This window comes from Platichthys flesus, chromosome 22, assembly GCF_949316205.1.
Source record: "Platichthys flesus chromosome 22, fPlaFle2.1, whole genome shotgun sequence".
Classification (NCBI taxonomy): Eukaryota; Metazoa; Chordata; class Actinopteri; order Pleuronectiformes; family Pleuronectidae; genus Platichthys; species Platichthys flesus.
Genome location: NC_084966.1, coordinates 3,568,775 through 3,591,852, shown reverse-complemented (window position 1 = coordinate 3,591,852; position 23,078 = coordinate 3,568,775). Strand labels below are relative to the sequence as shown.

Below are 23,078 nucleotides of genomic sequence, written 5' to 3'. Positions count from 1 at the left end.
AGTTGCACTTTATTGTGAAACACTGCAGCCCATTTCTTTGACAGGCACCTTCCAAATTATTTTTCACAAGTTGCCCAAGAATTTGCTGAACAACGGGAAGAACAGCAAGAAAGTCAAAGAGCGAGAGGGAGAGAGAGAGAGAGAGTGATAAAATGACAGTCACAGGAGGAGAGAAACAGAGGGAGAGAAGAGACATAGCGGGTCATTAATGTCAGCTGTGTAGCTTGCTCATCCTGCCAGCGCCGAGCAGGAAAAGGTCAGGCGGTGGAAATGAGACCGCCGCTGCTCGACCACGCTTCATTTAGACAATGACCTATAACACTCTGATGATACTTGCCTTAAATCACTTCGTGTGGCCAGTTGTCTGCCTTGTCTAGTGCGTGCGTGTGTGTCTGTGGGTATGTGTGTGTGTCCATTTGGCTTGATAATGGAGTAAAATAGCGACACAGTCTGGGACAAGACTGTTTCCCATGGAACAAGTGCAGCCATGTACCTGGACGAGGTCTATGGTGGTTATACCTGAACATACTGGAATAAAGATATCCCTCCCAAGGTTGTCAGCCTAATTGAGCCATTCATTTAAACTTTAAGGTACCATGGCATTATAGAAAGCCAGATTACAACTGCTTTGAACCATCGACTGTGTATAAAGATGGAGGACACGTCTTTGTTTCCTCCCACTATCCAGAAATGAAGCCAAAAGTCTGTACTTTTGAAAAAGATAACCGAGATTTAATGTTGAGGTGCAGCTGTTAAACAGCTGGGAAGCTCTACATGATCAAAAACAGAAAAAGGATATTTCATATTATCATCCTTTAATATTTCTGTTCTGTTTGTCTTTTTTGATAAATTCATAATACAGCATATTTTGTATTCAATTATTTATTGCCGTCCGACTGCTACAGTTTCATTCACTGATTAATACCAACCATTTCTTTCTTCTTCACTGTTACAGCCTCAAAACTGAAAAGTGAATCATATTTAAAATGTCTGCCCACATTTGAGAATTGATGATAGCTTCCACCACTGACTTGGCTAATATCTGTGATGGAATACGGTGTTCAAAATCTTTTTGTTTCACGCTGAGATCATTGTAACAAGTAATTTCCTCCTCTTGACCTATGCTGCACAACGTCCACATCTTTCATTTTTATTCTCGCCATTCTTCCAGGTGTAATTTGCCCGGCTCTGGCACACGCTGTTCTGATCTCAGCACGTGCGGCTGCTGGAAATATCAAAAATATAGATCTACAAACCTGGAACCAAAATATTCTCAGGACGATAGATTTTCACTGAATCTCATATATCTGTCCTTCCTCATCTGTTATGAAACCTTGCAGCTCAGCAATGTGCACCCTATATTTGTTGAAGGCGCGCCTCCCCCCCACCACCACCACCACCACCATGTCCCCAGTTTGCAGTGGTGGAACGCGCCAGCAGCATTAAGTGGGCCATTTATACAATGGGGGCAATTCATCTTACAAAGCCGTCTTATTAGACTGTCACTTACACAGTATGAACAGTGCCTTCAGAACACCCCCAGGGAATTATCCGCTATTTTACTGTGAGAGAAAGAAAACAACGCCTAATTGGACTGAGTCATCTCATCTTCTGCAGGATCGAAACAAAAAGATATGAAAATCCCACACTCTTCAAACGGGAAGGCGCTCGGCTGCAGCTGATGCTGCGGGAAACATTTGAACCAACATTGGAGAAAACGTGTATCCGCGTTTTTAAAATGTTTGGCTCATGCAGATAGACGGAGCGACAGACAGCGGGGAGGGCGGGAGACGGAGAGGTGGAGCGGGAGTGATTGCCTGTTTGTGCAGTGAGGAAAGTAATCTCAGAGCAATCAAGAGGTGGGGGCGGCCGACAGCTCTGCGGTTTGCCTTCTAAAACCACAGGCAGGTGGAGGAAAAATTATTAGACACCGCTGCTGACCCCATAGGTCACTTCTACTGGACAACTGCTGTGTTTCATATTAAAACCCACACGGTCGGAGACAGACTGGCAACGGCATGTGACTAACAAACCCACTAACCACCAACAAGGCTAAAGGACGGACAGATGATACATGTATAGATGGGTGTAGAGATGTATACAGCAGATAGCTGTATAGATAGATGTATATATAGGTGTAGAGATTGATGTAAAGATAGATGGATGGACGGACAGATGGATAGATAGATAGTAACAACAATAATCCTGCCCCCCAGCCTCAGAGCAGTTAGTTCAAGACCAACTAACCAGTTTTCCCATCCAAGAAGCCCTGATTCTCTGGCTGTTGAAATGTGGAGAAATTTGAGAATAGGTGCCGGATTTCGAACCAGCCCTCTCACTGCCTTGGTGGGAAAAAGGCTGAGAAAGTCCTCTTTCTAAATGAAAAGCCTTGTAGCTCACCTTTATAGAGTTTTTCCAGGCCTGAGTGTGGGCAGAGGCAAGGCACTGCAGGGGAGGCTGCAGAGGGATCCAATCCACGACCATTAGGGGGCACATGCAGCTACTGAGATGATGAAATCAAACACTTGACAATCTCTGGGCACTAATAGATGTCAAAGTGTCTGTCTGTGTGTGTGTGTGTGTGTGTGTGTGTGTGTGTGTGTGTGTGTGAGGAGAGGGAATGTGCCAAGTTGTTGCACACTAATCTCAGGAAGTTAAAGGGGAGAAGGGGTTGATAGCTTGCCTGTTAAAACTTAAATGGCTCGGGCAATATTCATTCCCATGTTAAGTACCTGCTATCAGCTCAGTTTCATCCTTCACTAACTCTGACCCAAAATGTCCGCCTTGTTTCAGAAGCAACACCCAGGTCACAGGCTTTTCTTAGACTCTGCTAGTCTGGCAATTTTTTTAGAGCTCTTCATATTGCACTCGGTGTAATTAGTTCTTTGTAATTAGCGCAATTTATTGCTTTGTGTATCCCTTCGAGACACAAGTACTTGAACACAGAGGTCTTAATTTGCAATATTACACACTGTGTAATTGGGAATTTGTTTCTTCACGTCCCTCAGAGACTCGCAGACATGTGCACATATAACCAGAGTGGACGGGAAAAACAGGATGCACGGGGGGAACCTGTGCCTTTTATGTAATTAGACACCGGCTCACTTTATTAGAAACAGCCAGTCAGGAGCTCATCAGTTACCTACTGGACAGTTATCGAGCATTGTGTGTATTTCAGAGCTGGAAGCAGGTCACTTGATTCAGCAAGCTGCACTCTGGAGCTTCTTCAGTGCAGAAATAGGCAATATGCCAAACTAGATACTAATAATAGTAAGAATAATAACGCCTAGCCCCATATGGAATGAGATATAGTCCCTTATTGGTTTGAAGTGATGATATTAAACAGCATTAGATGGGCAGGTGACAATGAAGCACCAGTCAATTTCCCTAGATATGAAAAGGAGAAGATTGCAGGTGGGATTACCCGGTGTGTGGTCAGGGGGGAGGCAGCTGCCACCGCCAGCCACGTTGTCGCCTCGCTCTCCCGCTGATTGTTTGCCTTTGAGCCGCCGCTTGTCCTCCTCCTCTGCTTCTCCTAGTTTCTGTTTGTCTTTCAGCAGTTCATCCTTCTCTTTCTCCTCCTCCTCCTCCTCCTCCCTGCTCTGTTTGTCTTTGCAGGGTTTCAGAGGCTGGGCTTTTCCCAGGCTGAGCTCCGGCTCGCTGTCGGAGCTGGAGAGGACGATGCACGTCTGGTCCCTCTCAGCTGAGGGGGGTTGCTGAGGCCTGGGTGGCTCTGAGCCAGCAGAGAAAAGAGGGAGAGAGGGAGAGAGGGAGAGAGGGGGAGAGGGGGAGAGAGGGAGAGAAAGATGAAGATCACTTTATTGGCCGAGTTGCAGAGTATAATCAGACTTTGAAGAGTTTCATTCCCGAGTGAGATATCCATCATCTGAGGAGTGTGCCAGTGTGACAAAATGAGCGCCGACATGAAAGTAAAACTCAATATGGCTCATTAGTGATATTATTAGCTGTCGTAAGTCCTTTACTGATGATTTCAGGGGATGTGATTGTGTGAGATGGAGAGACATTAGCATGGATGTCGTGGAATATGTAAACACACACGTCTGTTAGGGAGGATGCTAACCTTTATCATTCAGAGTGTGCATTAAACATTATCCAAGGTGTGTTTTTCAAATCATCACATTACCTGCAGGCAGACGGCTGCCTGTCCACCTCTAACTGGAGCTGTGCACTGTGAACATTGTTGTCGTTGCTCAGTAGCATGTCGGCAGTGAGGCAGAGAGCTGCAGATGGAACACCTGCCTGCCACCATCCCACCCCCCCCCCCCCCCTCGCACCAGCTCTCGGATCAAACAGCCAATATAATTTGCTGGGAGAATGAATTATGCTTGTGTCACATTGTTTTGTTAATTGCTCGTCTGCATCATGCGCAATCAAATACAAACAAAATAACTACCGGTGACTGCTGCATCTGTGCGCCCGGGTGCTGCTCCAACAGCTGATAATGGCCGACTGCCAATCGTAGATCTGGCTTGTAAAAAGGGGACAGGCTTACGGCCCCTTGTAGACGCACTATCCTGCTCCCTCTGCACCTCCACTCCTGCTCACCTGATTCTTATTCATGCAGAATGGTGTAATTCTGTTAAGGTCAAGCTGAAATCCAAGCCACACAAATGTTAATGAATGCAGGGATTAAGCCATTACCGTTCCTAGACTTCAAATTATTTTACAAGATTGGGCTTTAAAGTCATGTTCTGAGACACCACCACTGATATTAAGATAACATTAACAGACAGATGTAAGTTTCACACTCGGTCTGTACAAACTTCTTCAAGAGGGAAGCGCCGCACAATTTCCTCTACCATCTTTCCTTGTTAAATTTAAATCTTATCCTTTCACATTATTGTTGAACTTGAGGTGTGAAATCTAACAAGACAGTAAGTTGTGAGGCTTGGGGGACGCAGAGGGCTAATTAGGGATCCCACCTCTCTGTGGCTTGTTTCTTCAAAAGGCCAGCCTCTAAGTCGGCTCCCTCAAATGTCATCCGAGTCTCCGGGCTCCTGGCCCCGCCGCTGCCCCCCCTCACTAACAAGCCGAGCGAGACGGCTCAATTTGTGTTAAGCTGTCCCCTCCGAAGAAGATGTTAACGGGGGAAATCCTGCAGGGCCGTGCCTCGACTTCACCAGGCGACCCCCTTGTCCCGGGCCCCTGCAGTAAGAGCCCCATTATGTCTATAAGGGCTGGATAAGGTTCCACTCACACACAAACATACTACTCTGCACAGATACATTCGAAAAGCATGTGATCCCATGTACATCTATGAGCCAGTGACTGAACCTCATGAGGAATTGTATAAAAATAGAACCCTCCTACTGAATAAAGCAGGAGAGGCTTGTATTGAAGTCTGCAGGGAGCCAAGCCGCTGCAGTCGGCAACAAAGACATATCAAAGAACAGGAAAGCACTGGGTGCTCATTCAACTCCATTCTGTTGTTAAATACTGAACAGCAGGACAGGGCAGAGTGCTGGCTGAGAGATGTCGAGTGCCGGGAGAAAAACAAAATTGCCCTCTTCCTCGAGCACTAGTGCCGCGGGAAAAAATTGCTGGTCATCTGGTGAAAGAGCTGAAGGACCAAACCAAGCCCACGGTCTCAGCCCATAAAATAAAATAGATAATAAAACCACCTGAGGCGGAAAACCCGGTCGCATGAGCTGCTTTCAGACGTGCACTGAAGCCGGGACATATCCCCAAAGTTTCCTGAACTCGTCCTCAGGAAAATGTCCCAGGGGGTTCACACCTGCGGCACGAGCACTGGGCTGAGATGAACGCAAACTGGTTTTGTACAACATTTTCCTGTTGGTGTGACCCAGACAATCTCATGCTGGGTTCTTCATATGAGAAAGAACGCTCTATAAGGAGCTAATAATCCATGACAGCTTTATTTAAAGTAATTAACGTACTGGCAGTGAAGCACAAGATTCAATTGGTTCCTAATAAAGTGATAGTTTTCGTATTAAAAATGTAAGAAACTTGTGCCACACAGATAATTGAATCCAATAAAATAAAGTTTTAAAAGTGATGGTGAAAGAAAATCCAACTTCTAAATCGCATGATCCAAACGAGTTGCATAAAAAAAAAAAAAAAAAAACGACAGCTATGCAAGGACGTCTCCAAAATTTTAAATAAACGTCTTTTACAGTTTTGCTAAACTGCTCCACTCAAATAGGCAAGTGTCCAATTACAGCTCAGCAACTCTGTTCATGGCACCGCTGTCAAGCTCTGGATTCCACTTCAGGATTTTTTAAGACCAATTATTTCGGAAATTATCATGAATTTCACGAATGGAATCGGGCAAAGAGATCTCCAGCGACTCAGTTCTCCACTTTGACATTTGGCAGCCGTCCTCTAACCGGACATTTCTGCATTTCTTATTCTATCCAACGTATTTCCTCAAATCTTTCATTCCTCTTAATTTTTTTAATTAATTTCTTAACAGACCAATATCCTCCTGCATTCTTCCTCTACAGCTGCAGGGTTGTTTTATTTCCGTCTGTTCTGTTACATTAAACACAAAGCTCTGACACTCTCTCACGTGCCGATATCTTCGGATGCTCCGCAACACGTCCTCATACCAGCGACAGGACTTGTGACACGGTGTCACAGCTTCCTTTGCATCTGTTGTGAGAAGCCGTTGCTCCCGAAGCGATACCATTTCTCAAGTCGTGCCACGGGGCTCTGAGCTGATTATCTTCTCGCATTTTCCACCCGCTGAGAGTTGCGGTTCCAAGTTGAGAGATATCTCCATAAATACAGTTGTTATTTTTCAGCACAGTCTGTCATTTACAAATTTAGCAGGTTGTTAAAATCCCTGCGTCTAGTGAGCTGACGCGGCCTGCTGCTGTGAATGCAGAGAGCCGCCTGCGACAAAGAAGAGGGTGTGATTGCCGAATAGTTATCAAGCATCTGCTGCATGAGATGTGTGTGTGTGTGTGTGTGAGGGGTGAAATCTGTTGAAAAGTGTTTGTGTGTGTGTTTATTCTTGTCTGAAGAGTGTGTTTTAAGTGTGTTATCATCACTTCAACTGGACCAAGCCGCAAACACACCAGTGTTTACTGTGCAGGTAGATAGATGGGGTAAACAGGGGGAAAAGGAAAGATCGTTTTCATATGTAAATATTAGAATTTTTTCTTTTCTTTGTTTTTGTGATGTTTTAGCGCCTCCATCTATTTTCAGGATCATGAATCTTAAGTTTGAGATCATTCTTCTCTTCAGACAGAGCTTTGCAGGCTGGTCCTCCTCATGTTTATATCTATTGAATGTTGTGGCCGTTCTCTGTCTTATTAGGGTTTCTAATATCAACACAGCCTGCGTTAAAAGAAGAACTCAAACTCACTCTGCCTCCTGGTTAATGCTGCCGAACCTGCATCAGAATTGTCGTACATTTTTTTTTAAGATGATCTGATGCATCTCAGAAATATCTAAAGAGCGTGGACCTGCAGCTACCAGGTCAGAACAACTCCCCCCCCCACCCCCCCTTGCAGAATACAATCATAGGCTGTCAGAGATATCAGCTCGAGCCGGCTCAACTTTTCCCCCCAAGTTCGTTCGCAGCAATAGAAGGCGCCTGCACTCTCTCTCTCTCTCTCTCTCCCTCTCTATTTGACAGGTGAGAATTATACTGTGTCCTTGTCATCTGCAGAGAGCGAGGGAGAACGAGAGAGAGAGAGAGAGAGAGAGAGAGAGAGAGAGAGAGAGAGAGAGACAGCAAGAGAGAGAGAGAGAGAGAGACAATATTCTCCTAACAGAGCTATTTCAGACTCTGGCAAGCGTGCCTCCATCTTTTCACTATCATGCATCTCCATCTGGTGAAATCTGTAATGCTGTTCAGAACTATTATGTCAACAGACTGCTACTGACGGGTTGATTGATATTGACGGGAGGGAAAATAATGCAATGAATGGATTTCAGCTTCGTTTGCTGCATTTCAGAGCAACAGATGATGGAATTATTGTCATTTTTCCTGTGTTTTGCAAACAGTGGTTTAAGAATTAATAAAAAAAGAAGAAATGGGAGGGACACACGGGCAGATACGCACACACATAGGGGAGTATGGATTAGATGATTTGTCCTTATTTGTTTATTGCTTCCTGATCATACCTGGTGCGGCAGAAGAAGAGCGCGGGAACTCGCACATCTCGCAGTAGGGCAGCAGGCTGCTGTTGGAGTAGGTGCAGGACCCACAGGCCCAGGTCCCAGTCGAAGGCCCGGGCTCCGAGAGCATCCGCGGGGCCATGAAGGAGCTCGGGGAGCGTGGGCTCCCGGCGCCGATCCCCCCAGCCGCCGACCTCCTCTTCCCCTCAAATCGAGACCTGGGGCTCGGGCTGGGATGCTGGGTGCGCAGCCTCTTCAGCTGTGGGGAGAAGTCCTGGTCAGGTGTGGCGGCAGCTTGGGACTTTTCTCTCCTCTTCTCCGAGCTCGTGCTACTGCCAGCCGGTGCGTCAGTCGTCTCTGCAGAGATGGAGGGAGATGTTTCCTCACCTCCTGTTCTCTTCCTCTTCCTCTCCGTGCTCGGGGAGAAGAAGGCACGTATGTCATGCTGCTTGTCTCTTTCAAACTGCAGAGAAAAAAAGATGCAAGTTCAAGTTTGACTCTCCACAGCACAAAGTTAAGATAAAGCAACCTTGTGATGAATTCCTTTTTATGATCATAGTCACAGAGCAATTTTACCCTCTGTTTGTTCCGGAGTTCATGTCGAGTGACTCACTGTGGCTTTGCACATTTCAATAGATGAACTAGGTGAATATTCAGATTCAGTTAGTTACAGGTTCAGACTCAATTTATTGTGCGACTTACTTCACGTTGTACAATTTAGTTTAAAGGGGGAGATTCCTCGATTATCATCTCTCAAACAGATTTACAGCACTGGGAGAAAACCTGACTTTTAGGTTCTGTAGGTTCCACAGACACTGAATCTGGAGCAGGGAGAGAAACACAACTCACACAGAAGAAGAAGAATGTCATACTGTGTGTTTCAATTTGGTGAAGACATGGGAAGAGACAAGGAGGACGAGAACAACTTACTGGGGACATTGTGCCAATGGGACGTTATTTATTTACCTGCATTTATCGTATTGGGGATTTGTTTCGATATTTTTTACTGGACATGACTCTTAAAAGACACAAGAGTCCTAAAGAGGCCTAAAGACACAATGCTAGCGCCTGCTCTCATACCAGTAAAGTTCCTCACATCGTTACCCCCCCTTGACTTCAGCACTCATATAAGAACTTGTCATTTCTTCTTACAGTGATGACATCCATGTTGTGAGTGACTGACGGCCTTCTGCAGGACAAATTAGGTCTTGATTGATGTGGTTGTTTCTGTAAAAAAACTCTTTTCTTTCCTGATTAGTCATCGAGAAAAATACCCACTTACCTTGATTGCCACGAATACTCAACTCCAAGTCCAAATATAATCCTAGATTTCAAATTGGTCATGATTTTTGAAGTATGCTCAGTATATACATTTATTCACCCTCTAGCTCCTTCAGCTTAAAGGTATGGAGGTTCTACTGGAAAAGTATTATTCACAAATGTCTGTGGAAAGATGTGATACTGTATCTCTATGTGTGTGTACTGCGATTTGTGAATGTGTACATGAATATGACTTTTACATGTTTAAATGTCTCCAGATATATAAAGATAAAATGGAAACATATTAGTATAGTGAAAACTTTCAGTATTTAGCATTAAGAGGTGAAAAAGCACCAATGAGAAAGTCTCATTATGTTTCAACCTGTTTCTGTAACATCAAATAACTAATTAAACCCAAAGTGAACAAACATTAGTTTTACAACAATGACCTACAATGGCTTTTGGTCCATGTCCTGGAGGAGAAGTAGGGGTAGTTAACCTGTACTGTTCCCAGCCACCAGGGGGCGATCAAGAAACTTTAAGCTGTTTTTAAGTAATCCTTCCGACAGTCAGATGAAGAGAAAGACAACAGAACTGAAAACATACAATAGTTTGTGGTGACGTGTTCCCGCTGACTCACATGAGAGAAGAACAGCTCGTCTTTCCCGTCCCCCGAGTTTCCCTCCACCGGCGGCAGGACCATCTCACTCGGCGTCCACGCGTCGGCGAAGTTGAGGAACTCCCACTTGTCCTTGTCCCCCTCGTCGGCCTTCAGGTACTCCTTCCTCCCGTTCAGCGTGCTGCCCGTCACCGTTTCCTGAGGGACGTGGGTCAATTCAGATTTTTGTTTTTCAAAGTCGGTTCTATAATGAGCTGTATCACGTTTGTGTGGAATAATTCAGTTTTAATTACAAATCACAACACCTATGATTATTAATTAAAATCCCTGAAGCCTGTTCTGATATGCAAATCAATTTCACACACGTGTCAAACTGTATTCATGTATGTATACTTTATAAACAGCTAAGTACAGGAGACGTGTGTGAAGCTGTGTCAATACAGGAGCAATACAAGTGAGATCATGTCCAATATCACTGATTCCTTATCAAACAGTTAACTGGTGAAATACAGATCAGAGGTTGGTGCTGCCACACAGTTCATCTCATGTCACCTTCTTGTTGAGCATGGACCACATGACCGTGTCGAAGGTGCCCTTGGCGATGAGGTAGTGCACGTTGACCGAGGCCGTCTGCCCGATGCGGTGGGCTCGATCCTCCGCCTGCTTGATGTGACCGGGGTTCCAGTAGAGCTCGGCGAACACCACGTGGCTGGCTGCGGTGAGAGTCAAACCCTGGAGAGCAGAGACACACACACACACACAGACACACACACACACAGAGACAGACACACACACACACACACAGACTCAATACTCAAATCAGACCAAAAATACATAATTTAACCACCGCAATGGAATTTAATTTGATTAAAAATCCAGTTAGAGAAGAGAATATTAGATGCTAATTGCTTCGAGTGCTGATATCCTTTGGCTGGATTGCATAGAATATTCAGTCACTCAGAATAATGGCTGTCAGCGAGTTTATTAAGTTTATTATTAAGAGTAAATAAAACAATTTCAGCATTTATTTCAACTTGATTGTGATTCATTAAAACCAATGACAGTCGTCATCATTGCTAATACGCAGCAAATGACTCTATTCGAATATTTATAGTTGCATTACAGAACAACTGTATTTATGAGTTTCTCTTATAATGGCCGAGCAGCTCTGACAGTCTGTAGGAAACTGTTGTGTTCGAGGGTTTCAGTTAATTACAAATTAATTAAGCACCAAATTTACATTTAAATTTTGTTTAATACTTTTGAATCTTGGTGTTTATGAAATACAGTAACTTTCAATGACAAACTCCAGGATTCTAAGACTGGGTGACTTCAGAGTGCTGTGAATTTGCAGGATATATATTATCAGTGGTTACAACAGAAAGGGGATAATGATCATTGGAAGACATTAAAATGGAATGATAAACACTGAGGTGATCAACAAGCAACAACACATGTAGATGTATAAGTGTGTGTGTGTGTGTGTAGTGAGTACCTGGCCGGCAGCCTGGATGCTGAGGACGGCCACCCGGGTTTGAGGGTCGCTCTGAAACTTGTGCACGAGCTGGATTCGTTCTGAGGACGGGACACTGCCGTCGATACGGATGTAACCGGCCTGACGGAGCAGAGACAACAGATGGAGAACTCAATTCACGACGGATGACAGTGGTGAAGTGAAACCAGGAAGTGATGCCTGCCGATGGAGCGCCTGCAGCATGGTGGACTGTAGATGAGGTGTTGAATTTTAGAGGCTTACAGCTTTGCGCCTCTTTTCAAAAGAAAGCAGGTAAAGCTTTGATAATTGCATGATGAACACAATGAATTTGGATATTACAATTTGAATGGGCTCTTCCTTTTATCATGTCCCATCCCTTCACACATTATCACGAAAATCGGGTGAATAGTTTTTGGATAATTCTGCTAACAAAAAAACAAAGAGACAAAAAAATACAGATGGATAACACCAAACCAAGTTGTTACGGATTCAACTTTACTCTTGCAAAATAAAGAACATAATTCAAAATGTTCAAAGCCGGACCCACAAGGTCTTTTGGGCCAAATAGAGAGGTTACATTATTTTGTTCCAGCTGTACTGGCCTGGCCGTAATCGGGGGGGAAGCTCTCTCCTTTATGCTCATGCATCTCAGGAAGGATCATGCAAACAATGGGAGTAGATAATGTAACTGAGGTGGTTTGAACTTCCCATTTAAACGTTCCCCCATTTAGCGAGGGATGGTATTGTCCCCATTTAAAAAGCTGGTGCTGGAACACTAAAGGAGCTTCTCTATGCTATCCCTCTTTCCACTCTGTAGATGTTTCAATGACACCAGATGTGAATGAAAGCAATGAATACAAAACTCTGAAACGGTAGCGTTCGTGAAAACAGCTCCTTTGAGTGGAAACGCGGCAGTAACACAATATTTTGTGACATTATGTGAGTCCAGACAAAGACAGCAGTGGTTTGCATGATCATTAGCCCTGCACTGGAAGTTGACATTCACTGTGCTGCTAATGCATGGGCCGCACTCTTTTTGATCTGGGCTCGCTGCTCCTGCAGAGATGCTTGGTGGCCGGCGCGGGGGGGGGGGGGGGGGCGGGGGGGTTGTTTGTGTGCGGCGCAGCTCCCACGTGTGAATGTAACTGTAACTGCATGAATATGAAGGAGAGCCGTGCTGCGCGAGACCACAGAGGACTGGCTGACATTTCCGGCAAAAATAAAATGTCAAATATATAAGCAGAACTCATCGTGATAATAATAATCAACTTTATTTAGGTAGCACTTTCTTTTCCAAACAATTGCAAAGTGCTACACAGGACGAAATAATAAAAGCAAACGCCAAGTTCTCATTAGTGAAAAGCTAAATAACTATATAGAATCAATAGTTGTTTGTCTTGTATTTAGTGCTCTTTATTGGCTGGTTTAAAAACTTCCCTCAACAACCTTCCAACCAGCTCGACACCTGGTGAGAAATGCGATCGGAGCGGCACGTTCACTCTGACAAACCTCTCCTCACGGCGCGCTGCCTGTCGCTGCTGTTTTTAGCTCGTCTCTGTTAATTGACGAGTGCGAATGCAACTAGAGAACGAACGTGTCACGGGGGGATGTGCGATCGCACGTCGTACCACTGCACCGCCTTCAGTCAACACCTCCTCGACCCCTGTGCCACACACGTACGCAGCCACACACTCGAACTCTCACAGGTTGCCAGCGAAGACTTCTGCTTGGGATGACTTGTGAAATGCAGCTTTGCAGATGAGCGTGGAAGTTAAGTTTACTTTCATCTCAGGGAGGAGGAACAGATGAAGAGTAGAACGAAGAAGAAGAAAGAAACGTGACACTCTCAGATGATGATTAAGAGAATAACTTTAAAAATGTTAATTTGTAATTATCTAAATATTGCACCTGACATCAGTGCATAAGTGGAAGAGGTAAATAATTCAAGACTTTTAACATCTGCTGTGTTTTCCCCTGCTGCAGCCCAAGCCTAACGCAGATTCAGCACTTTGTCTAGGTTAATCATAGATGGCAGGGATTTGACTTATAAACACAGCAGGAGTATGGATGAGGTAATAAAAATCAAGTATGGGCCCAATTACCTCTGGTTGTCCAGGAAGCAGGAGTGAAATGTGAACACATTCTGCACATTTAGTACTTCCAGGTTACCCTTAATGGCCAATTCAGGTCTGTGCAGCTGGAAACAACTTGAATCTCTTAAATGGAAATGACAGAAATGAACATTTGTGCCAGAATGAAATATCAAGCAGGTTAAACCAGTGCTCCCTCTTGTTGCTAAGTGATTACTGCAAGACCAACATGAATTCTCAGACTGTTTTTCACCAAGTCTTGGAGGTTGAAGGTGAGAAGAAACTTTTAAGAGCAGTTTGTTGTATAGGGTGAAGTGCACAGGAACAGGGAGCTGCTTTCTTTCTGACTCTGCTGATAAAAACTCATTTTTGCATTTTACTTTTTCCTGCTTTAAATCAATGTACATGTACATAAAATAAAACCAATTCAAAGCAATCGGCTATTTCATTAATCATCAAATCTCTTTAGTGAATCTACTGTCAACTCTAGATTTGTAGATTTAGAATTAGGGCTTTACAAATGTTGGAATTTAAGATATTTTAGCTTCATTCCTGGATAGAGGGAGCAAGAGGAGATGCATCGTCCTTCTTTATTTAAAGTCCATGGCCTCACTACGTGCATTGTTATCCTTATTGTTCTATAATCTTGAGTCGTCTCTGTATTTCTGGCCACTGCAATAACTGTATATTCTTTTTGGGGGGGTACTAGTTGTCCTGGGGCCGTTCAGATTCTGTGGTCGTTCTTTTGCTGTGAGAACCCCATCGACCTCTGCAGGCATATGGAACTTTAAATGAGTGTTAATTTAGTTCCAGGAATTCATCAGGATGGATGCGTGTGATGGGTCGTGAGGGTCCAGCAGTGAAACGGGGCTAATTATGTGCATTGTCCACATATTGGTAATTTAGATAAATCCATCGTCCCTGAGACACTCACACATAGAAAGGTCCATGTAAATCCATATGTCTACCCACAGATCTATGAAGAGATAAGCGTGTCCCTGTAATCAGAGGACTATTGTGTTCAGAGCTTCTCTGGCAAAGGGGAGGAAACTTCATGAAGACGTAGAATCCTGTATCTGCCTGTTAATCAGAATCGTAGGGATGAGGTGGTGAGAGATGGTTTCAACTGGGATCCACAAAGTTTGGCGGGTGGGGAGAACAGTGAATCATTTTTTCTCTTAAAGTGGGTTTTTAAGAGGATCCATAACGTGTGGCGGCCCGGGGTTACCTTGGCCTCGATGACGGCCTCGGTGCAGGCCTGCAGCATGGTGAGGTGGTGGGCGAACACCAGGAACTTCAGCTCCTCGGCCTCCAGCATCATCTTAATGTAGTCCTTCACAGCTCCCGCCTGGCCACACAAAAACAGGCACATACAGAAATAGACACAGATGAAAGGGAGCCACTGAATCCATCACTTTACTGGTCGGCCGCACACAGAGGAATCAGCTAGATCAGTGGAGAAGTCAATTAATCACCACGGCATCCTTTCTGTGTGATCGATTCCCTATTGAATGCCGGGGATCCAGACTTTAAAAGGATAGAGCAAACAGAGCGACTGGGGCGCGTTTGTCAGCTCACAGATAGAGAGAGCAAATCAATAAGTCACAACTTGGAGATATGATTGGTGTGTGGGCTCCTTTTCTTTGGGAAGTGGTCGTTGAAGCCACATACAAGAAATGTTCCTTTTGGATCCAACGATTTAATGAATCCCAGAATCTATCATTTAAGAAAAGATAAAGCCCCTTTTTTCTAATTTAACTAAAACAAACATCCTACTTCTCAGGCACTGCACTCCAGCCTTTGTTTTTATTGATGCCAGTCATTTGTTCTACCTGTTAGTCTTGTTTTATTTATGGAGTCAAGTGGTAACAATGCTTGTTAAACATCACAGCCCAGATTTAACAGCACCGCGCTGGTTTCTGCCGAAGCGTCCGACCTCGATTGACAGCGCGAGGCTAACAATCCCGAAAAGCACGGAAGCTGCAGAAGTGCGAGTGAGTTAACTGTACCCTGCAGGTATCCGTATCTATCAATTCACCGTGCACTGCTGCCCGGCGATCACACTGTGATGGCTGTGGCCGCTGCCGCTACCGGCTGCAAAGCTGGAGAGGATGTGCTGTATGAGCGTGTCATTGAGCAGCCGGGCTCGGCTCATTGCAGAGCCCCAGGCCACAAAGCTCCCAAGAATAGCACCAACTAGTGAGAAATACCGAGGTCTGATTTGACTTGAGCAGAGCCCTTACTAGACGGTTTTGGAGACAGGCCTTTCTCCACGGTGTGAATCCCACACTTATAATCTCCACACCTCCAGCAACCTGACAACCTCTGCAGCCATCACACCTGCTCTGGTGGGAGAACCTCTGCTTTGCCTTGCTGATAATTAGCCAATGCGCCTGATAATGAATCTCTCCGCCAGGCCTGCCGACCCCGTTCTGATCTGGGGGGTCCTCATTACTGACGGCCTGGCTTCACCGGCTTCCTTCCGCTGAGTTTAATTAGTGCACCAACTTCTCGGCTGTCTGAAGCGGCCCGTTGGCCTGCTTTAAAGTCCAGCATCAGAGCTGTCCTCTCTGGGTAATTGGGAGCAGATGCTTGGCGGGTAAAGCAATAAAAATACCCCAAAGGCGTTTGGCAGCTCCGTCACAAGGCAGACTGGCAGGCGTGCAGGGGCCGTGACGCTCGTCAGAGTGACATAGATGTGTGAATCTATCACACCAGTCCACCCTTCCACATGATCCAAGAGAAGAAAAGAGAACCTATGTTTTCCCTCTGAAGTAAAGACAGTGTGTCTGAGTCTAAAAACCGATAGGAGAGGAAATGAGGCTGGGCCGGCGGTATCGGCTTTGAGGTGGGCGAGTGGGTGGGGGGGGCTTTGTAATGAAAGGAGGTCCGGTGTTAGGCTAAACTGAGCAGAAATCCAATCAGCAAACAACGGCAGGCACAAAAAAAGATCCAAGCTTGGAGGCAGGCTGAGCAGGTAGCGCGTCGATGATTGGATTCGCTGGTTATCTCCGGTCTTCGTTAACCTGGGGGCCACGCTCCTCATGGCTGAGGGCGTCGGGCTAATTGAGAGGAACGCCAGCCCTGGAACGGGGAAGATGATCGGAGAGGGATAGGATGGTTGGAGGAGATGTTGACTCAACCACAGGAACTCCCTCTCAGCATCAGGATAAGAGAAGCGGGGACCTGATCAGTGGTGGGAAACTTAAAACACTTGTTATAACCTCGGCACCAGTTGCTCTGATCCCAACCTTCCTCATTCTCTATGCATCCGGCCACGCCCCCCCCCCCCCCCCAAAATTGCTTATTTCTCTCCAAGCTGAGAGCTGACGGAGTTTCCATAGCAACAACATCACAGAGTTGCGGTGTGTAACTTGGAGATGAGGTGTAATCACGCTGAGCTGGACACAACTGAATAACACCTCTGTTATAACTCCCTACTTTGTCTAAGTGCTTCCACTGGCCGCCATTAGGCCCTGTTACCATGGCGATGCTTCCCAGTGAAATCTCCCCGAGGGGTCGGACCAGAGCTCTGATCGTGATGCTGCACCATCCAGTCACCAGTTCCTCAACTGGGAAAGCATAGGCTCCATATTTAAAGCTTTATTCATTAGGGTTGTGTTTGTGTTTGTTGCTTTGTGTTAAAGAGGTTACAAATATTTGGAATCTTAACACAGGGAACCCAATAATGGCGCGAATCATGTAATGGGGCCTGTCTTCTCCCAGTTTGGCAATGGGAAATGTCTGACCATGAACGGGGTCAGACATTTCCTGGAGTTCATGATTTAAAACTGCAGAATTATTAATCTTTGCCCAGATTGCCAGAGTTCTCAGACATCTTCACCAAACCAGTACAAAACATTACGAAGAGGGACCACCCTTTGACAAATGGTTTGAGTGGGGGAGCGTTTGTAGTTGTGACAAATAGACAAAGGTTACTGGCAAATAAAAGAAGCCGCCCTGATGAACTGTCAGTGTGACAAATTGGAGACAGTAACACAAACAGAATTTGGCATAAAAAACGTCTGAAGATATAAATCAGATTTGTCAACCCCAGACTGCTGAAGCCGCATATTGTAATAATAATAACTTAGGTTTATATAGAGCCTTTCAAGGTACCCAAGGCCACTAGACAGAGGGAGGAAAAGGAAAATAACTTCAGATAAACTTTATTAATGGGTTTTATCCCCCTATCACGGCCATTAGAAACTCAATCAGAGGAGCGGGTTTAAACAGGAGGAATGAAGGTTGCCTGTTTAGCCCATTAAGCATAGAGTTTCTAGAGACACTTGGCTGCAGACACAAAAGAAAATCACTTTCCCTCTTTAAACAGGTCAAAAATCCATCTATCTTGTCCATCTTATACTTGCACCTGTTTACTTCCTGTCTGCATGAATCCGATTTACTTTACTTTCAATATGATCCACACTTTAACCCCCTGGTCAAGGCTTGAGATCCAACCCGCTCCCTGAATGATGCAAAATCCTGCGTTTGCTGAGCTGCTGAAAGGTTCAACTCTATTCCTGCCTCGTAGATAATAAAGCTGATAGTAGCTAATGTTAGATTTTGACTGTAGCTCGACGTCTATAAAGGTTTGAGTGCATTAGGTACAAATGCCCTGAGATGAACTCTCAGCATCAAACCATCAAACTGCAATGGAGCTTAAAGGAGAGGGTTGATGGGTTACTCAGCACCAAACCCACAGGTTCCTAATGAAGATCTTTAATAAATGGGTCAGAAATATCTGTGACATTGTTGGAAAAATTGGAAAACATCTCACTTACAGATGGACACTAGTTTTAAACAAACATCACTCAAACAGGAGTAAATACAGCTTTTTTTAGAGACTATTTTCAGGTTGGAATTGACAAAAACTTGCTAGAGTGAGTATCTACAGCAGCAGGACAGCGTATTTAGGATTCATTTCAAACAAGTGTGTTCATGCTAATGAGGGAACACGTCAGGCAGTGTAACAGTGTGGCGGCCGGATGTGTTTTTAATTCCAAATGTTTTAATTATCAAGTTTGGGGACAAACAAATATCTCTATCACACATGAATAAAATACATAGAAAATATTTGGGATACACCAACACAACACTTGAAAGTAGGATTCAGAAAGATAAAGATGAACTTCAGCCTTGAAGATACACTGAAGGGTGTAATGACAAGATACTCTGAGACCACCTGCTTTCCCATTACCTTGGCTATAGCTGTTTGTTTGTACATCTGTGTGACCAGCCCCATGACCTCGGTGAAGGGGTTGTCTGTGGCGGAGACCCCCGACCCCATTCCCTTCATCAGTCTCTCCCACTTGGCGAAGCTGGCTGAGGCCTCCTGGAAACAAGGAGAGCACATAGAGCGGTGAGGCTGCTTCCTTTCTTCCATCATCCACCCTTCACCCTCTCTCTCTCTTGTTCGCTACTGTTTTTGAGGTATAAAGGGCAGAACAATTAATGGTGCTGCCGGGTGTCCTACTTTCCCTGGAAGAGGGGGAAAAAATGAGAGAGAGAGAGCGAGTGGGGGGAGAATTCCCAAGGATGCCACCCCCTCTGACTGGGCTGCTGTGTTAGGTGGGTCATGAGCATCTCCCAATTATAGCCTTCTTGTGACAAGCTGGGGTCGAAGATGGAGAAGCGAGCGGGCCGGTACGATAAATCAAAAAGGGCTCGCGTGCTCTCAAGGTGATTGGCGAGGAGTATTTAAGGCGGAGTGTCGAGCGGAGAGGATCGCAGTGGGAGCGGCTGCCGGCGAAGGGAAGCATATGCTGCGTCCACATGTAGGTTAGGCCTGTTTATCATAAAAAACAGGCCTCACACAGAAGTTAGTTCATTAACAGCAGGCTTCAGCACATTGTGCGTCATGTGGAAATCTGACAAGAGAAGCAACATGACGTGTGTTTGATTCAATTTTCCTGCAATAACTAATAATTTCAGGTGCTTTGGAAGACAACGAACCCCCGCGTCTTCCTTATTAAATTGTCTAACCGTGAACCACTTTGTCATTAAGGGGTTATTTTTGCAAGAGCACTGCATGGAATCTGTCTAAATCCAGGCTGCAAGATGACACACACAAAAAAAGAAAAAACGTGTAAAAGTTCCACAGGAGCGAGCGCCGTCTTAAAGCGCCGCAAATCAAACGACTGAAAAGAAACTGTGAACCATATGGTGAAGTGAAGGAAGAGACAGCGGCGTGTGAGGGAGCACATACAGTACATGCACATCGTGGTGGGTGCGTGTGAAGGAGGTCGGAGGGGAGGAAATAAAACATGTGAGGTAAGGAGAGAAGTCTTATTAATCCAAGCGCACACGCATGTAGCCGAGGCGGGTTTCACTACACCGCATCTTTCCCTGTGTTCTACACTGCACCCATGAAAGGACTGTGGTGAGATGTGGAAGCACTGCACCATTTATTGCGATAATTAGCATTTCAGTGGATTCAAACCTCGTCAAAGTCAAGGACGCTGGAATGAATAAATATTATCATATCGAAGGAGCATAAAAGCTGCTTTTCCTTTATGCCTTCCCTCAGATGTTTCACTGAGCAGCACCTCCACTAACGCAGCTCCGACTGTCTCGTCGAGTTTCTTTTAATCATAATTAAAAAGTTTACATCCGAGGATTTCTTCATAATGTGCCGGGGAAAAAGAGACTAATAATGAGAAAAATAACACGAGTGGCTAAACACTCCAGCCTCGATGATATTCACTAGAGTAACGCTGACAAAAGGCCAGGGCTGAGGAAGTAAAGGGCAGGAGGGACATAAAAAGTGTCTGGCTGCGGATGATAAAAGCCATCATTAGGGAGTAAAATGAGATGGGAGGAATGAACTGGTGAGGGGTGCTGGTACGTGGGAGATACCGTCAGGAAAATAAGGTCCACTCTGTATTTTATGTCGTCTATTGTTCCTATTTCCCTGGTTGCAGATTTGGGCGAGTGACCACTTCACAGCGTCTTTTCTCCTCTCTTCAAACCACTTCCATTGTCGCTGTGACGCCGTGAAACAAAAACATGCATGCATGCAAAACGTAACCTGCAAAGCAGAACAGCTACTGTGGTGTTTTTTTTTTTGTTTTCAACAGAAGACAAATGATCTGTTAGCTCACTCCTCGGTGGAGATCACGACCAGACGCAGCTGTTTCAGCCGGCTCCAGATAAGAGAGCAAAGCGAGAGCTACATGACACGACATGAACTTTTCCCAGAGTTCCACACGTACGTTCTTTGGCCTAATTGGCGCCGCAATGTAGAAACACTGACCATATTTAGCCCCCAATTAAAGAGTCACTTAACATTTAGGGAGACTTGGGTAAACTCCTGCATCATCACTTTCCTGAGTAACTTCCTCGTTATGGTGTCATTCCTGGGACGGAGGCTCGGTGCATTATTACTGCTGAAAGAGCTCCTCCAGTGTTTTTCCACTCCTGCTGATATGATACAAAATATAATAAAGGCTTTTTTTGGTGGATGCTTCGATGTATTCTCGCACACAGCGGGGAATCTAACCCTTCGTAGCCTCGACACCAGTGAGCCGATGCGGAGAGCGACAAGCGCGAAGGCCAGGTCAGAGCCGCATTAGCATTCACGTGTAAATTCCCACGCATCCAGCTCGGCGTGGGAGGCAGAAACCGCAACCATAACTTTGGGTGAGGCTAAAAGTGAAGCGAACACCTACACACGAAACATGACATTCCAGCATCTACAAATAGATCCAGGAATAGATGTTGGAAGGAGAACACAGGGAGAGGGATCTCGCTGCATCTTACTTTGGGCTAATGGGGAGTTATTTCATCTTGACGCTGCAATAGACAGTTTTCTACACTGGACACAGTGAATGGATGAGTAAACAGGAAATATCATGTTCTTATCAAGCAGAAGGACCAGCCTGCGATAACAAAAGACAAAGATGATTAATTGTTACTAAATATAATTGTAAATTGTTTATGCTAGTAAATGTCCGAAATCATTCAGGAACATTTTATTGCTATTTTTCTACATCTCGGATTCACTGTGTCCATATGAGAATGTTCTGTTCTTGTGGGTAAGTTTGATAAGAAACAATGTTACCGGAGGGAGGGAGGATTTAACCGGGTGGAGATTCAGGTAGAAACATAACAGATTTAAACAGTATCAGTCATGGAAACAAGTGGAAAATGTTAATACAGTCGTGGAAATGGAAAGCAGGATATTACACAGTGATATTACTTTGTCAGTTATCATAATGAATCAGTTATGTTTCCCCTCAGAGACATATGTAATATTGAAGAAAGAGTATTGTCTACAACTACTGAAATGTAAAAGTTACCATGGAGAAACTTGCTAATAGATTTAAAATATAAATCAAAAATGCTCTAAGTACTCTGCAGTAATATTTTATTATATTTCTATTCCAATAAAAATTCAGTGAGAGACATTGTACTTTTTAATTCCAGTACAGTTATTTGATATTTACTTTTCAGATTCAAAATTAATAATACCAAATAGTCTTAACAAATATAATAATTATAGTGTGATTAATCAATTTATAGAGGAACTATAGATTAAATCATTTTTAAACTCAGATTGAAAGATGAAGATTCATTTAAAATCAAAACAAGAGTTTTTTCCCTCTCAGAAAAAGAGCTTGATTTTTTGTGGTTTTGATTGATGCTAGAATAAGAACCATTAATTGAAATGAAAATTAGCTGAGGCAAACAACAACAAATGAGCAAATATCGGTGTGATTTGTGGGGGAAAGTTCAGTGAATCACTCCCCGTGTGCTGAGAACCCACAGACTTACATTTTGGAAACCAGCATGACACTGGGACTTCATAATTAATCAGGATGTCACAGTAGATTGGTCATTTTTGGAAGTTATCCTTGTGGTCATTTATGAATATTTTGAAGAATAAATTAAAGGGTAAAACAAACAAAATGTCTATGCAGATAACCCCCCCCCCCATCAGAAAGGTACCTTAGCAGCCTCCTTGGGCAGGTCGAAGGGGATTCGCTGTCGGATTTTGGGGGGCAGCTGAGTGAGCACCTCCGCCTTGAGCCGACGGATCATGATCTGACTCAGCCGCTGGTGCAGCTCCTCCAGGTTGGACGCACCGCGGCAGTCCCACTGCCTGTGAGACCCAAAGTACCTGGGAGACATGGAACAGGAGCTGAAGCCGGCTTTTTTATTTTGTATTTTTTCAGAGACACGTTTCTCACCGAGTCAAACTTCCTCAGAAAACATACTTATTTACAGCGCTGGCCTGAAGGAATAGTTAAACACATATAAACATTCCCACCTGGGAGCTGCCCAGTAGCACAACAGCCTTCCACTGTTTATCGCTGAGCAGCTCTGCTGGAGCAGTCCGGGGATCAGCTTTTTGCTTAAGGGCAATTTGAAGAATGGAAACTATTTTGTCTAATGGCCACAGCAGCAGGTTCATCCCGAAACTCACCAGCAACTTTCACAATTTATCCGCCAAATGGATTTTTAGAATAGTACTGGCCCTCAATACAAAGGCTGGTTATCTGCC

The 23,078-nt window shown here is 44.7% G+C and overlaps 1 protein-coding gene across 2 annotated transcripts in view; it reads right to left on the bottom strand.

Annotated features, from left to right (window-relative positions):
* zranb3 (zinc finger, RAN-binding domain containing 3) overlaps positions 1-23,078 on the bottom strand; it is a 62,989-nt gene that overhangs the window by 24,059 nt on the left and 15,852 nt on the right. For both annotated transcript variants that reach the window (XM_062380392.1, XM_062380391.1), the window contains exons 7-14: positions 22,523-22,694; positions 18,774-18,908; positions 14,802-14,921; positions 11,484-11,603; positions 10,541-10,720; positions 10,010-10,186; positions 8,116-8,572; positions 3,425-3,733 (exon numbers count right to left, since the gene is read on the bottom strand). In XM_062380392.1, the coding sequence (XP_062236376.1) occupies positions 3,425-3,733; positions 8,116-8,572; positions 10,010-10,186; positions 10,541-10,720; positions 11,484-11,603; positions 14,802-14,921; positions 18,774-18,908; positions 22,523-22,694 (1,670 nt within the window). The remainder of the gene's footprint in view (positions 1-3,424; positions 3,734-8,115; positions 8,573-10,009; positions 10,187-10,540; positions 10,721-11,483; positions 11,604-14,801; positions 14,922-18,773; positions 18,909-22,522; positions 22,695-23,078) is intronic.